Genomic DNA, 16,576 nt, shown 5'->3' with positions numbered 1-16,576 from the left:
ATGCCAGCCTTTGTTATCTGCCAGACACCGTTCTGGATGCATCTGCTTCAGCTGATGATACCCCGTATATTCAGTCAGTCCAGGTATGTCACACAAGATTTCCAGCAGTATACTTGTCACTCATTTGTGGACTCATCAACCTTGGTTCACTAAACCTTTACAGTTGGCCAATTACGCATGCTGTTTTCTGCTGCAAGAATCAGACACCAGTGCTGCATGGCCCAGAGTGCACACCCAGAATGCTTGCTCTCTTAAGAGGCTTTCTCTTCTTCCTCGGGGATGTGATCAGCCTGCTGTGTGGGGGACTGATCCAGGGATGACTGCTGTTCTGTCCCTCTGCTTGTTTTCATGCAGGCTGCACCCATAGCATACTGGCTGTACTAATATAGGAGAAAATGTTAGCTGCTACAGATTGATTTTTTGGCTGCCCTTTTATAAATAGTCTCACCTATGAAATATAGTTGAGGGGAAAATATTTAAAACTTCTTCCCCTTCTGGACAACTTTATGTAAAAAACCCCCCAAACCTCTCAATCCTTTGGAAGCCTTCTATAGTTGCATGGAAGGCTTTGACTGTTTTTTCTTTCTTAAAAAAATGTTCCTCCCAATTTGAGTGGGAGGAGGAAAAGATTTAAACACAATCAAGGGTGGAATTCAAAGTAGTGATAATAAGCAAATTATTCTGTCACCTATCTATCTCCTTTTCTCCCCCTGTGTGCTGTTCTGGAGGTATACCCTGACCCTCCAAAGCAGATTTGGTGAGACAGTACGAACACACAGGCAAAGGGGTGGGGTGGGGAATTCCGTTGAGCTAGTGGGACTCATTTCAACATCTTCGTTGGATCTGACCTCAAGACTCCACCAAATGTAGCATATGGCATTTGTATGAATTGACAGGAAAACAGTGGGTGTCAATAGGTCTATTAAAGTGTAGTACCTTCATATAGATGGAACCATATCAGTCATAATAAAATCTGGCATTGTAAAAAATCTACTCCACTACCACTTCAAGCATTCAACATGTAGCAGGCCATTCTAGATAATTATTATATATCTATATAATAATGAGGCATCTGAAAGCAATTTCACAATACAAGAAAACACACTGGTAGTTTTCAACTTAGTGTTATTCAGAGCAGACCCACTGAAATTAATAAACACGACGAAGTAAGGTCTTTTCTATTAGGAGTAAAACATAGTTGAATATCACCTACATAAAACAATTACATATATAAAAATAATTTCAAATCTACTACTGATAGCAACCGGGGTAAATAAATGTCCACTTAGAAGTTTTGCTGAAATAGGAAAGTCTTCAACAAGTGTCAAAAAGACAGTAAAAGGGCCTGAAATGCAATGAAATTGAGCTCAAAGGGGTAAGGTCCTGATTGTTACAACAGGTGGAATGGCTCTCCGGATAAGATAGCATCTGCAGGACATCCTCTCCGGTAGAGTGCAGTGATTGACTGGGATGCAGCAATCTTTCAGGTATTCTGGTCCCAAGCTGCATAGGACTTCTGGACATCTGTACCATCTCCTTGAACATAGCCTGTTAGCTACTTGGCAGTCAGTGCAATTCTTACAACAGCAACATTCTGTGATGGGGATGTTTTGTCCCAACAAGCAGTCCATCTCCTACATTCTGCAGTAGCTGCAGCTTCCAAGCAGAGAAAGAGGGGGGCAGGGGGAGTGCATCACCCCTGGCACCACGATCCCGGTGGGCTGCCATTGCGTCTGCCCCCCCGGGCGCCATGCCCCCGCAGACAGCGTGCCACGCCCCCAGGACGCGCACCATGCTCCGGGCAGTGCACTATGCCCCCAGGACATGCGCCATGCCCCTGGGACACGCACCACACCCCTGGGATGTGTGCCACGCCCCCGGGATGCACACCAGCCATGCTCCCGCCTGCTTTCTGCCCCCAGTGCTGGAGCAAGAATCTCCGTCACTGCTTCCAAGTGAAGCTCAAGAGCAGCCTCACATAGAGCACATTGCAGTAATGGAGGTTACCAGCACATGGGCAACAGAAATTGCCAGCTGCTTTGGCATTTACTTTTACTTACTGAGCCAAGAGACACCCAGTATTAAGCTACTAATTCAGAGCTCTGCAGGAATGGGCTTCCCAACCGATGGTGTTCTTGACACCATAGTGAATATGAAGGCACTTTTTGAAGCTTCATCTCTGCATAGGGGGCTCCTACTTATTTCAGACGTAGGAAAGGGGGTGCAATCCTTTCATCTTTAAGACTAATCTCCTTGATTCAGATGTGACTTATGCATAGGTAACTAGGCATGTAATGACATACCAATAAACAATGATTCTAATAATCTAAAGAGTATTGTAAATTAGCCTTATGCATATAAGATTTCTTACAAAACATTGTCACATCTGATCTTCCTGTGTCTGTTGTGTCATAAAAAATATTCAAACTGCTATAATAATAGAAAATCACCATTTGGAAAGGTCATCAGAATTTATTTGACATAGTTTTTAGAGTATGATGTCTTGTGAGATGTTTCCTGGCATTGTTCATGTGGCTTCAGATTGGGAGATTATGTCAAGCAGAAAAGAAACAGCTGTAGCTGTAGCACATTTTGCTTTTCATTTCATCTCTGCAGAATAAGCAGCAGCTGAAGAAAGTTTCACTTGCTTTAACAGACCTTTAAAACTGGGACTGTGTCAGGAGCCGTTTCAGTTTTCATTTTACTGTTGGCATTATTACTCAAGCTTTGTATGAACAGTTGGATGAGCACAGTTGTCATTGTCTATGAAGTTACTGCAGTTTTACAATGGCTTTTTTAATTAATCTAACTTTTACTATCTACTGCATATTATCTTTATGTTTATTAAAAAAGAAAGAAAAGAAAATCTGTCAGGGTTATAAAGTTGAATAAGGTGGATTTATGTAGCCACAGTCTTTGTGGATGATTTTTATGAGTTTTATTAGCAAGCTAAGCAAGGTGTAGTATATAATAAAGTTTTTACTGTGCTCTTTTTTCTGCAGTGATTTTCAACTTTCCCCTGATATTTCAGATGTTTATAAAATAATTGCACTCATGGTTAAATCACATTGCACTACAAAGTGTCTGCAAGAAGTATTGTAGAACCTTTTAAATGAGATTTTTTTTTTTTGTATTCAAAAGTATTTCCAAGGGGCTTCCTTTCACAGCTACCTTTTTTTTATAATGGCAACACATAATATTGAAGTATCATATACATGCTTTATATTGACCCAAGTTGAAAATGAAGAATAGGCTTAGAGGATAGCACTTCTAACAATCAAACACACTTTCTGCATGTTGAAGATGTTTTCAGCTCTATGGCTGCATTCATATTGAGCATGAACCACAGTAAGCCCCCGATTTGTATGCTCATCCCCTTCCCATTCTTCCTCTGATGTGGCCACATGCCCCTTCCACTTCCATTTTAAATTAGCCACTGTTTATCATGCCATTCAAATCCTAAACCAGAGGTCTTCAGCTATTTTGGCTTATGCTCATACTTTTGGATAAGCACAAAAATTTGCAACCAGAAAAATGCACACCCACAAATCACCACACTACTTGCACTTTTTTTAGCACGCTTTTGAACTGCTAGGTTGGCAGGAGCTGGGACCGAGCAACAAGAGCTCACCCCGTCACGTGAGGTTTATTAGGAAGCTAATGTAACATTATCATCATCACCATCAGTATTATAAAAGAATACAAATGTATGCTTTAGTTGAGATTCCTGCACTGCAAGGGATTGAACTAGATTACAAGCATGGGCGATGCAGTATAAAAAGTGAGAGTGAAGACCTCATTTCTTGTTCAGAAGGTCGGAGCCTTCACCTGGACCTCAGCCTGCTGGGTATAACAGCATGATTGATAATTTAATGATTCATTAACCTGTGTCTCTACCTTTCAATGTGAAAGAGGTACTTGTAAATTTATCATTGGCCTTAATTTAAATGGGAAAGGTTTCAATCCCAAATTAGCATTTGCATTTTTCAAAGGTGCATTTTCTTGCCTATTGGTATGAATCCATTGTTATCTTTTCATTTTTAAAGACATATTATATATTGACTCTGCTAACACAGGCAGATTATAATTTTAGTATACAGTGGTACCTCAGGTTACAGATGCTTCAGGTTACAGACTCCGCTAACCCAGAAATAGTACCTTGGGTTAAGAACTTTGCTTCAGAAATTGCATGGCGGCGGTGTTGCAGCAGCAGAAGGCCCCATTAGGTAAAGTGGTGCTTCAGGTTAAGAACAGTTTCAGGTTAAGAGCAGACCTCCAGAACGAATTAAGTTCTTAACCCGAGTTACCACTGTAAGTGATATGAAAGAAAGAAAGAAAGAAAGAAAGAAAGAAAGAAAGAAAGAAAGAAAGAAAGAATCAAATTTTGGCATTGAATGAATCAATTAATTTTGGAGCCTTTAACAGCATTAAACAACCCATCAAAGAAAAAAATTAGTTGGACTCTAAATGGAGGAACCTTCATTCATTTCCCAGATGGCATACTCATGCTGGTATCCAATATATGAAACATCTTTTGGGCTGGAGCAGTACTTTATTAATCTCACACTGGCACCACTTAGAAAAGCATTTACAGCTTTGCCTATTCAGTGTATGCCCTCCGCATATCTAATGGGAAGATTCAATAGCACCCCTGTGTACCAAAGTCTCTGTATCTGTGAGTCGGGAGACGTGGAGGACATTCAACACTATTTGTTACGATGCCCTTTATATATACCCCCTAGATGTGCTAAAGTGTTTAGTAAATGTTTAGTACAGTACCCAAATGTTTTCAAATCATTCTGTTGATGAGTACTTTGAATTCAGCCTGTCTTCCCCTTCCCCTCCTTCTTGGACAATAATATAATTGTAGATGTAATATAGATTTTTTAGTGAGCAACAGAAAATCCTGTGGCTTTCTCACATATCGTACATTGGAAGGGCAGACACTGTAAAGCTGGAGACTTGAGTCCAGTCATGGTAACAGGAGAACTTTATTGATATTCAAGAACCCCTAAGGCCAGAGGCAGAGAGTGAAAGCTAGCATTACATGTTTATCTTTTTCCTTGGGGATGCAAAATTATCCAAGTCCTCTAAGTGAATTTCCACTTCAGTGATTCAAGAATAACCACAAACAAGGGAAGGTGCACTTTATGAGGTCCAGAGAGGCCTAGGCCACTTCCATCTTTTGAGGACCGTAGCTATAATAAAAAATATTTTAAAATGTCAATACGTGAACACAAAATAAGGTGCATGCACACACACATATGTGAGAGGTTTGTTAATATAATCAGCTGATCTGAGAAGACACATCCATCATCTCATCTTGTACCATCAGAGCCAATATATTTTAATGAATATTTATTGACATTTTATGCTCTTTAATATGATAACCTCTATATCAGTTACCAAAAAAGTAAGCCTTTTACCAGATAACTTTTCTTATTTTCTTAAATTTGAAGCTTAAAGCTGAGAGTGTGTCACATTTTTGTCCAATGTGCATAAAAAGAAAGAAAGAGAGAGAGAGAGTTTGGACTTGATATCCCGCCTTTCACTCCCCTTCAGGAGTCTCCAAGCGGCTAACATTTTCCTTTTGCTTCCTCCCCCCCAACAAACACTCTGTGAGGTGAGTGGGGCTGAGAGACTTCAGAGAAGTATGACTGGCCCGAGGTCACCCAGCAGCTGCAGGTGGAGGAGCGGAGACGCGAACCCGGTTCCCCAGATTAGGAGTCCACTGCTCTTAACCACAACACCACACAAGTTGCAGACCTTATCAAATACCCCAAATCAACAAGTGTCTGAAGTTGAGGTCCCCTTTGAGTTTGAGGCCCAGGTTGAATCACCCTCTTGGCTTCCCCCTGATTGGCCATGGTCCCATGATTAGGTAATCTGGAAGAGGAGGCAAAAGAAAGACCCTGGGAGAAGTCATCCTATTGAGTAAATGTCCTGCAGTCCATCCTTCCAACAGAAATGCATGGTCAAACCAATGTCCATTTTTTTAAAGCTACAGCTAACTTGTGAAATAACCATTATAGTTATGCACCTCAAAAATTGTACCATATGTCCAAATAGTTCTGTTATATAAGGAAAAAGCAGGGACAGAATGAGGAAATGGAACAAGAATGTTATAATCTTCTTTCATTTTTTCCCCAGTTTTGTGAAATTTTATTTTGCGCTTTCTGATCCTTTGAAGACGTAGAATATGAATTGAGGCTTTAAGTTATATCTTCCTCATATTTTGCAGTTGTAGAATGTGATAGCTTTAGGTGTATTCCTTGTGTTTAATCATAAAATTGAACAACTACCAGAAGGGTTTCAGAATGAAATGGCTACAAATGAGCATCTTTGTTATGCATGGAGATTCAGATACTGATTTTTTTTTAAAGGTATTTTTAATCTCCAGGGGTGATAGTAGTTTGAGAGGAACTTGTATGTTATCTTTTTTAAATGATATCACTATTTAACAATTTAGAGTGATAATTTTGCAAACATTATTGAGTTTCGAAACCCTCTAATTCTCTCTTTTTATTGCTTAAGGTATACTATATAAGGTCAAATTCTTTCCTGACATTGTTAAATTACAATCAATTTTTAATAAAACCTATTTAACCTGGTTAATTAGAGTTAATAGTAAATTTTCTAGCCTGCTGACTTATTTTTTAGAAAATATTTGACCACACTGTTCAATGAAATTGACTCCACATGTATTTCTTACTTATGTGAATCTCATTATGTAAGAAAAAAGCATTGGTTCCAGCTTGTTGTGTTTACCATCTCTGGTTAAATTGTAAATACAAATATTGTTCAGAACCTATATAAGCACTGAGGGTTACTTATATGCTTGCTTATTTGTGTATTTGTTCTAGGATTCAGAGTTTCCTGAAGATATTCAAGTGAATCCCTACCTTGCTCGTGCAAAAGAATGTTTGCGCCCTCTAAAGTCTGGAATATATAGGTTGAGCAACACCTTGAAAGTACATGATCTGGCAGTGAGCTGGTAGGAACTACCTTCTAAAATTGCTTATTTATATATTTGATTTTTTAAACTAACCTAGAGAAAAATTAACAATAATTTGGCTAGTTGCCAAATACTTACTCGTAACAATACAACCATTTCTATATGCAGTGAAATAAAAGAAATGGATGGGTAGGGACCCCGTGAATAAATGGTACAGCGGGAGGTGAAAATGACCATGGAGAATGTAGGTTCTTTGAGGCCCTTTTGTGTAGAGGTATTTCCCTTGCATCTGAAATAACCCCCACTCCCAAATACTATATGCATTTATTTCTTTTGACATACACATACGCCAGCTAGTCAGCAAGAGATTTAGAGTGATCTCTGACACTGGTCCTATTGAGAGTGGCTGCCAGACTTTGACTCTCTGCACTTTTCTCGAGGAAAAAGATCCTGGGCCTGGAGGCAGCTCAGACAAAAGCTGCTTCTGGAAATGTTACAAGATTTGAAATCAAATTCTGATTCTGATTCTAAAAATTGGAAACCCCAAAGTGCAAAGATAATATGAACGAAGGAGTTGTGGTTCTCAGGAAACGGGTAGCAAAAATAATTTCATTTGGAAACAGAGACTTAGTGCTACTGTTTTGATTGCTTGAAGTCTGAAAGGCAGAAGGGCTTTCTATATAAGGTTGCTAGAGAGAAAGCAAAGAAGAGGAGCTTTTGTTTCTTTAGCTATGGATATCTGTAACTAGTTCAAAAACCAGAAGACAGCTAGTGAGCTCCAGACGATATGAGTTCTTCAGCAATCATGCAAGTAGCACCAAATGTGTCTGCTTTAAAAGAGGCAGAAAATATCCAGCAATAGACAGGGGCAGGGCACCAGAACATCCCAGCTGAAAATACTGAGGAAGCTACCGGTACTTTTCCAACCTGAACAACAGGAAAAGCTGAATATGGCAAACTACATATCCAAAGCAACTCCTCCATTAAGTGTGTTAAAAGACAATGCTGGACCCCTACAGAAAGCTATAATAATTATTATTTATCAAATTTGTCTTTCATCCTTGGATCTCAAGGTGGTTTACAGCATAAAAATACAAGATAAAAACACAAAATACATAATACAAAACAAAAATATAGCCCCCTCCACCTCCCTCCCTCCCACAAACACATTTGAAAGGATATAGGATACCTGGTTGAAAAGGAATGTTTTTGCCTGGTGCCTAAAGGTGCATAATAAAGGTGCCAGCTGAAACTAATCAGAAACTAATTGGCATTCAGTGCAGTAAGACCAGGATCAGTGTAATATGCTTGAACCATGCTTACAGCCCTACATATAGCATGTTGCAGTAATAATAATAATAATAATAATAATAATAATAATAATAATAATAATATCTTTATTGTAATCTAACCTAGAGCTTACAGATAACACTAGTTGGGATATCCCTGTCCAGATAGGGGCGCAACTGGACCACTAGCCAAAGCTCAGAGAAGGCACTCCGCACGACGGAGGCACCTGAGCCTCAAGCAACAGCAAAGGATCCACAAGTACCGTATTTTTTGCTCTATAGGACGCACTTTTTCCCCTCCAAAAATGAAGGGGAAATGTGTGTGCGTCCTATGGAGCGAATGCAGGCTCCCTGGCTTCAGCGATAGCAAGGCAAAGCCTCCGAAGCCTGCGCTACAGAGGCTTCGCGTTGCTTCCGCTGAAGCCAGGAGAGTCTGCTCTTTGAGGCTGGCGGTGGGGAAAGCAGCGCTTCCCCCATCGCCAGCCCCAGAGGATGGGGGGCAGCAGGAAGGCGCGCGACGCCTTCCCGCTACTCTCCAACCCTCCTGTGGGCTTTTGCGGGAGATGGGGGAATTCCCCCACCTCCCGCAAAAGCAGGCAAAAGCCGTGCGCTCTTTAAAGAGGCTCCGTGGCTTCTGCAGGCTTTTCTAGGAGGTGGGGGAATTCCCCCACCTCCTAGAAAAGCCCGCAGGAGCCGCGCACCCTTTAAAGAGCGCGCGGCTCTTGGGGGCTTTTCCCCAAGGACGGAGAAGGGACTGACTGGCCGAGTCAGTCCCTTCTCCCTCCTGCGGGCTTTTGTGGGAGATGGGGGAATTTCCCCACCTCCCGCAAAAGCAGGCAAAAGCCGTGCGCTCTTTAAAGGGGCTGCACGGCTTTGCTGGCTTTTCCAGGAGGTGGGGGAATTCCCCCACCTCGCAGAAAAGCCTGCAAGAGCCGCGCAGCCTTTAAAGAGTGCGCAGCTCTTTGGGGCTTTTGCCCAAGGAGGGAGAAGGGACTGACTGGCCGAGTCAGTCCCTTCTCCCTCCTGCGGGCTTTTGCGGGAGATGGGGGAATTCCCCCACCTCCCGCAAAAGCAGGCAAAAGCCGTGCGCTCTTTAAAGGGGCTGCACGGCTTTGCTGGCTTTTCCAGGAGGTGGGGGAATTCCCCCACCTCGCAGAAAAGCCTGCAAGAGCCGCGCAGCCTTTAAAGAGTGCGCAGCTCTTTGGGGCTTTTGCCCAAGGAGGGAGAAGGGACTGACTGGCCGTTTCAGTCCCTTCTCCCTCCTGGTCGAAAAGCCCGCAGGAGTCAAGCGGGGCTCCTGTGGGCTTTTGCGGGAGGTGGGGGAATTCCGCCACCTCCCGCAAAAGCAGGGAGAAGGTCTTGGAGTAGCGCACAGGCTGCGTGCAACCTGTCCACTGCTCCCAGAGCTGCGGGGGGGGGGGAATCATATTTTTTCCTTGATTTCCCCCCCTGAAAACTAGGTGCGTCCTATGGTCCGGTGCGTCCAATCATGCGAAAAATACGGTACTCCCAAGCTATGTACCTGTTCCTTCAGAGGGAGTGTAAGCCCATTAAGAGCAGGCAACCTTCCTTCCATCCGTCTGGTCTAGGGAACCGCCCACAAACAGTGCCTCAGTCTTACCTGGATTGAGTTTCAGTTTGTTGATTTTCATCCCATTATTGTTGCAAGACAATGGTCAAGCACATCCACTGCCAGACCTGCAGATGTAAATGACAAGTAGAGCATACAGATTGCTAGCAATGTACTCAGAAACTCTGAATAACCCCACTCAGTGGTTTCATGCAGATGTTAAACAGCATAGGGGATAAAATCAAACCCTGAGGAATCCCACTTTGAAGTCTGCCCAGGACCAAAGAACTCTCCTCAAGCACCATCCTATGGAAATGTTCATCCAAGCATCCAAGTTGGACTGGAACTACCACAAAGCGGTGCCAGCTATCGCTAACTTGGACAGCTGTTCCAGAAGGATACCATGGCCGATGGTATTGAAAGCCAGTGAGAGGTCAAGGAGAAATAACAGGGACACATTTCCCCTGTTTTCCTCTGACACATGTCATCATAAAGGGTACCCAAAACAGTTTCTATGCCTAACCCAGGCCTAAACCCCAATTGAAATGACACAAGTACTATGTCACAACTCAAGCAACACCAAGATAAGATAGCTTTTGTACCAGTTGTTGTGCACCTCTTGCACATCAGCTTTTATTGTTTGTCTTGTGATCTTGAGCAAAAATTCTTGAATGCTAGAGCCAGTCACCCAAGCTCTGCAGTTTGTGAAATTAGATGTAAGGGAACTTAGTGAGAAGACCTTCAGCTCAATAAAAGAGATGTGCACAGAACTGGCAGATGACATGGATGTAGAGCTTTAAGCAGCTAGAGAAACCACACAGCTAGTAATACTAATCACCATCACCATCGCATATACAAATAAAGTTGTTGAACTTTTTTTTACAGAAATGCCCCCCAAAAGTGCTTGACTTGCCTAAGATCCAGGACAAAGCTCTGCCTTTCATAACTGCCCCCCCACGTCAATTCTGCCTTTGAAATCTAGGTAATGATGGCAGCCCTAACAAATAGTTATCTCAGTTCTCCTGGGTACAGAGTTACTAAATTAACATAACCTTGGCTTTCTTGGCTTCCTTGTCTCAGCTCTCAACACTTCTATGCACAAAAACATGCCATTTTGTGGGGAAGTCAGATTCAGTATCTTTGAGACCTTGGGGTATTTAAGTTTCTCAGCCTTCAGGTAGAATCAGGGTCTGGGAACTTTGATTTATCCACTCTTTTTGATCTTCTTAAAACCTTAACTATTAGATTAAGATTAAGAGATTAAGATTAAGATAACTTTATTGTCATTGTCCGTATATACACAGTATACACAACAACGAAAATCAAACACCCAAAGACCGGGTTCACATACACATTTGCTATTAGAGTTTTGCTTCAAAGATAAGCAAAAGTTTAATTCAAGAAATGCAGTCTGCTATCAGTTTGCTAACCTTTCAGATGTTTTGTTATACTGAGTTAGAATTTTTACAGTTAGGTTTAACAAAGCACTAAAATGCAGATACTTGTTTTTCCTTTAAAACACTGTTTCTACAGATCAGAAAGTCCTACAGATTTTCAAGATGCTGTGCCTCTAAGCAGCATGATAGCTGATATATAATTGCATTTTGAATTCACAGGATCATTCTTTGCAATTCTATGAATATATCAATGTGTTTTCATGTAAGAAGACAGTTGAAGTGTGTATATCTGCCTGGAGTGACTTAATAATGTGGGATTGCATTGTTACCTCTTGCAGTAAAGACGTAACAATAAAATATATGACACCTTTTGTTATTCCAAATGACTCCCTGGACAGCAGGATAACACATGCTTTTTAAAAACCACAAAATAATTTATTTATTCTCTGATCTTTTTTATCTGTCAGAAAATCAGTGTTTGTGAGTTTAGAGTCCTTGCCTTCTATATTTTATTTTACATTTCTGCTTACATTTCATGTTAAACGTTGGCGGTGAATTCCTGGAGTAGCACATGTTTCCATTTTACTTCAACTCATATAAGCTTTTTCCAGGAACTCTGGAAGCATGTTCATTTTTTGATGCTATGTCACATAACATTGGAGCAGTTACTTAAAGTTGTGTGGTGATACAATTTTATTGAAATGTTTCTTTTCTGTGAAATAGTGCTAATAAACAAACAAACAAACTTACAATTTAAATTAAATTAAAACCCTAAGAAGAACCTTGATGGGTCATTAGACAGAATGTCCATTAAATTATTGTTTTCATTTATGAAATGATTTTATATAGCTGACCATAATGAAGTCCACCTAGTGCAGCAAACTATTTCTCCACAGTGGTTAACAGGATGTCAGGACATGAAGAAAACTTCATAAGCCTTTCACATTTTTTACCCCTACCAACAGGTATTTAGTAGTATTTTGCTTCTGAATAGGGAGACTCCAGTTGTTTCCCATGGTTAATAACTGCTCATAACCCTCTCCTCTATGATTTGTCCAGTACCCTCTTAAAGCCATCTGAGCTAGCGACCATTACTAGATCTTGTAACAGTGGATTCCATGAAGTAATTCTGCCTTGTTGAGAAAGTGTCTTGTTTTGTCTTTCCTAAATCTACTGCAAACAATTGAACTGGATGATCTTTAGTTCCATTAATATAGGAGAGAGCAAAATCTCCTTCCACATCATGCATTTCCCACTAAAACTCTGTAATATAGTGTGTGTTTTTCTAAATTTAAAAGTCCAATACAGTTGACATTGCCACAGTTTGAAAATAACTAAATGTTCAAAATAGGAATTTTCTTAGTTTGGAATAGTAGTGCGAATCAGCTATCTTTTTGCTGAAACTTTAAAATTGAAATTATTTATTGCATTTGTTAGTCACTTTATACAAAACAAATGTCTCACAGATGTATCACGAGCTTAGATGCCAATTTTCCATTCAGCAGACTAGGCAGCATCAGTGCATGGGGAGAATTGGTTTGTCCTTCTCAAATGAACCTGTCCTTGATTGCTGAAATTTGCTTCACATTTTCAAATCATAATGTATTTTTAAAGCAATCACTAGTCTGGTACTGTCTGTATTTGTTGGGGTGAGGAGTGAAGCATTTCATTTCATGATTTTTTAAAATTTTTATTTATTATAATTATTTATATCTTGCCTATCCAGATAGAAATCCTGTTAAGGCAACTTGCATGTAGCATTCAATTACACATGTTAAGAACACAGTAACCAATATTAACGTATTTAAGCACAGGGTTTTAGGTGGTCTTTGCTTGCTGCCCTCTGGAATTCTCTCTTTGATAGTGGGCTGTGGGTGGTGGTGTGGTGGTGAAAAGATATAAAAGCCTCTTGGACTGCTCAGAGCTTGAGGCTTTGGTCCAGGATTGTTTAATTCAAGTAAATTCTTATCACATTGCTAATATTATTTTCCTTTTCAGGTTCCACATTATCACTGCTTTCCTTTCCTGGGTTGTTTCAGCTTAACCAATTGTTTTTTTCTTACCTCTTGACCTTGCTATGGCTACTAGTGGTTGCTGTATTTGGAGCCAGGAAGGAATTTACCTGTAGACAAATTGGCCAGTCAGGAGGTTTTGCCTTCCCCAGGAGGTTTTGCCTTCCCCATGGCAAAATGTCACAACTTTGGGTGGTTAAGGCATTGGGTGGACTCCTAGGCTTTGAGCGTTGGGTGAAGTGTTGTATTACCCAGTATGGAATCAGCGGTGTTTTCAGGGTTTCGCATTAAAGGGGTCTCAATGGGTGTCCCTATCCAGAAGCTTGTGTGGTGCAGATGGTCCACAGGGCTTCCAGTGGTGGCCTTAGGATGGCCACCTCAGTAGATCGATGTCTTGGGGAGGCCATAATCCATGGCATGACCCCGAAGCAGTTCTATCCCTCCAGTAGGATGTTGGAATGGATATACACCCAATGCCTGAGCTAATGTTCCACCTATACCTCTAATCAATAAACTTGTGGCTATTTTTAAATCTCAGACTGTTGTCCACTTGTGTTTGTACTCTCTCACTTCACCATAGAATGAGAGCAGGGGATAGGCTGGGGAGGTAGTGTGACTGGGATCACAAAGCTCTAGCTGTGTTTGCAGTCTCACCTGTATGTGTGTGTCTCTTCTGATCCCACATTTTATTTTAAGTAAGAGGTTATTTCTATTTATAGTATTCTTAGTTGTTATGCAGAAATACCAGAATGTGGAAGAAATATAGATTTTAGAAGTCCCACAGGTTGACCAAACACTTGTGTGATTACAAAACCGTATTCTCCAGTTTAGGAATGTCAACCTTAAAAAATGACAGAACAACAAACACAACCTAAACAGGAAGAAAGCGAATTCCTTTGGGTTTGCCTGAAACTAATTTTCTTGAGCACATTTCACCTGCTGGATATTTCCCAATAGAATGCTTTTCTAGTTTGTCATCTTGAGAATGACATTCTTAAACCTTTGAATAATCTCCCTAGAGATTATGGCTTGAATTGTCTAAGCATCCTAGGAAAGTAAGTGAGAGAATTTTTTTATTCATCTTGTGGATAATTTATCAACATTTTTTGAATTAAAAATCTGCCATACAAAATAATAATAATAATAATAATAATAATAATAATAATAATAATAATAATAATTTATACCCCGCCCATCTGGCTGGGCTTCCCCAGCCACTCTGGATGGCTTCCAACCAAATATTAAAATACAGTAATACATCAAACATTAAAAGCTTCCCTAAACAGGGCTGTCTTCAGATGTCTTCTAAAAGTTTGGTAGTTGTTGTTGTCTTTGACATCTGGTGGGAGGGCGTTCTACAGGGCGGGTGCCACTACTGAGAAGGCCTCTGCCTAGTTCCCTGTAACTTGGCTTTTCACATGGAGGGAACCGCCAGAAGGCCCTCGGAGCTGGACCTCAGCGTCCGGGCAAAACGATGGGGGTGGAGACGCCACATATGTGGATGCCACATATTCCTTGTAGAGGTGTCAGAGCTTGCCACTTTTAAAATACATAGATACTTTTTAAAGCATATTTTAACAATAAATTAAAGCTGGAAAATAACTCTCCTTCTTAAAACTTGTTATCTTAAAATCTAAGCTGTAGAAGAATTTGGGGGTTGTAATGTTTGCCTTGTATGACTAAGCCAGGAAAGTCTTGGTTAAGTTACACCACATTGTTTCTTCTTTGTCTTCTTTTCTTCTAGTAACATGGTCGAGGCTAGGGTCTTTGGTACATGCTAATGAATAGGATATTTCCTAGTAAACAGAAATAGCATAAAGGCTTAAACTGAATAGTAAACAGGGAGCTTCATGTTCACAGAGGAATCCAGGATGGACCTGGGTTATTTAGCGATGCTTTTGACAAAGAATGTTTCATAGAAATACATCAGGGACAGAAAACTTTTTGCCATAAAAAGGCAATTTTTTGTATTGACAGAGCTCCTTTAAAGGCTGAGAGCAGAGTGAATTAGAGCTGTTTGTGAACTGCAAAATCAAACCAGACCTTCCTTGCAGTAGTTTGCTCTCACATAGTCTGTTCTGCTGCTGGTTTTAACTCTTAAGAGGAATGGATGCTTAATGCTGTATGATTTGTGTTTCCCCTCCCCCATCTTTTTACTTTTCAGTTTTGCAAATTGCCAGAGGCTAAGTGAGTCTCAGTAGACATTTTAGAATATGTAAATGACTGCAAGCAACAGCTACTTCCCCCAGGGTACTCCATTTGCTTTTAGAGCTGCAATTCTATACATATTTACGTGGGAGGAAGGGCCCTTGAATTTACCAGCCCTTACTCGTGAATAGGATTGCACTACACGTGTACCCTATTCAAAAATAGATTTAGTAAATGTAACGTATTACAAACACAGTTCTCAATTGAGCACCCTCATTTATCATATGTTAAATAGTTTATTAATCCTTTATGGGCTACCAGAAGGAATGTGGAACTGTTACCTTTAGATTCTCCCAATTCCCATCTGCCTCAGTCAGCATGGCCAGTGGTGATAGAAGTTGTAGTCCCATGACTGGGGGGAGGGGGCACAAGTTGCACCTCCCTGAACTGCAGCATGTTGGCTAGGCCTAATGGAAGCTTTAGTGCAAAACATCTGGAGAACACCAACTTGGGGAAGCCTGATCTAAAGGTGCCCTGAAAATTCTTGAAAATGTTGGGCTGTGTTTGTTCGTCGCTGAAACTCCCTATCAGCAGTGCATTGAAATTTCGTTGCTGCTTTTAGAAGAAAAAAACTGCCACAACTTGCTCCTGGGTCAAAAGTATTATCCCACACCAGCCCAGTCTTCAAGTGTTGTGTGATTATAGGGGTCTAGGCGCCTTATCCAGGATTCACGTTTCCTTTGGAAATGAGGCACAGCAGAGACTGTGGTGTCTTTATGATATATGGTTTATTTACCATACATACAATCTGAGCCTACAATGGAGGGGTTCGCAGCATTTACGCTCCGAGAGGGTATTGCTTCTCTCATAGCCAAAGCCTTGGATACCAGCAGAAATCAGCCATAGCCTCTGTGGCTCTGCTCTAGCTTGCTGCCTTTAACAGACTGCAACTACTTTTACCTAGCCCACATCATCCCCAACTGCAATCCTATAACAAACTGCTCTCCTCAAAGGCTTTTGTCTTTCTAGCTCAGTTGGTTAGAGCATGGTGCTGATAATACCAAGGTTGCAGGTTCGATCCCCTTATGGGATAGCTGCATACTGTATTCCTGCGTTGCAGGGGGGTTGGACTAGATAACCCTCAGGATCCCTTCCAACTCAACAGTCCTATGATTTTATGAAAGAGGGGACCCTCTAATTTGCCC

The 16,576-nt window shown here is 41.0% G+C and overlaps 1 protein-coding gene across 3 annotated transcripts in view; it reads left to right on the top strand.

Moving 5' to 3' along the window:
- SPAG16 (sperm associated antigen 16) overlaps positions 1–16,576 on the top strand; it is a 399,910-nt gene that overhangs the window by 57,209 nt on the left and 326,125 nt on the right. For all 3 annotated transcript variants that reach the window (XM_081924719.1, XM_081924718.1, XM_081924720.1), the window contains exon 10: positions 6,864–6,994. In XM_081924719.1, the coding sequence (XP_081780845.1) occupies positions 6,864–6,994 (131 nt within the window). The remainder of the gene's footprint in view (positions 1–6,863; positions 6,995–16,576) is intronic.

The sequence above is a fragment of the Podarcis melisellensis genome (assembly GCF_964234715.1).
Source record: "Podarcis melisellensis genome assembly, chromosome: 1".
Classification (NCBI taxonomy): Eukaryota; Metazoa; Chordata; class Lepidosauria; order Squamata; family Lacertidae; genus Podarcis; species Podarcis melisellensis.
The sequence above is the reverse complement of the archived record's forward strand: the minus strand, read 5'-3'. Positions and strand labels throughout refer to the sequence as shown.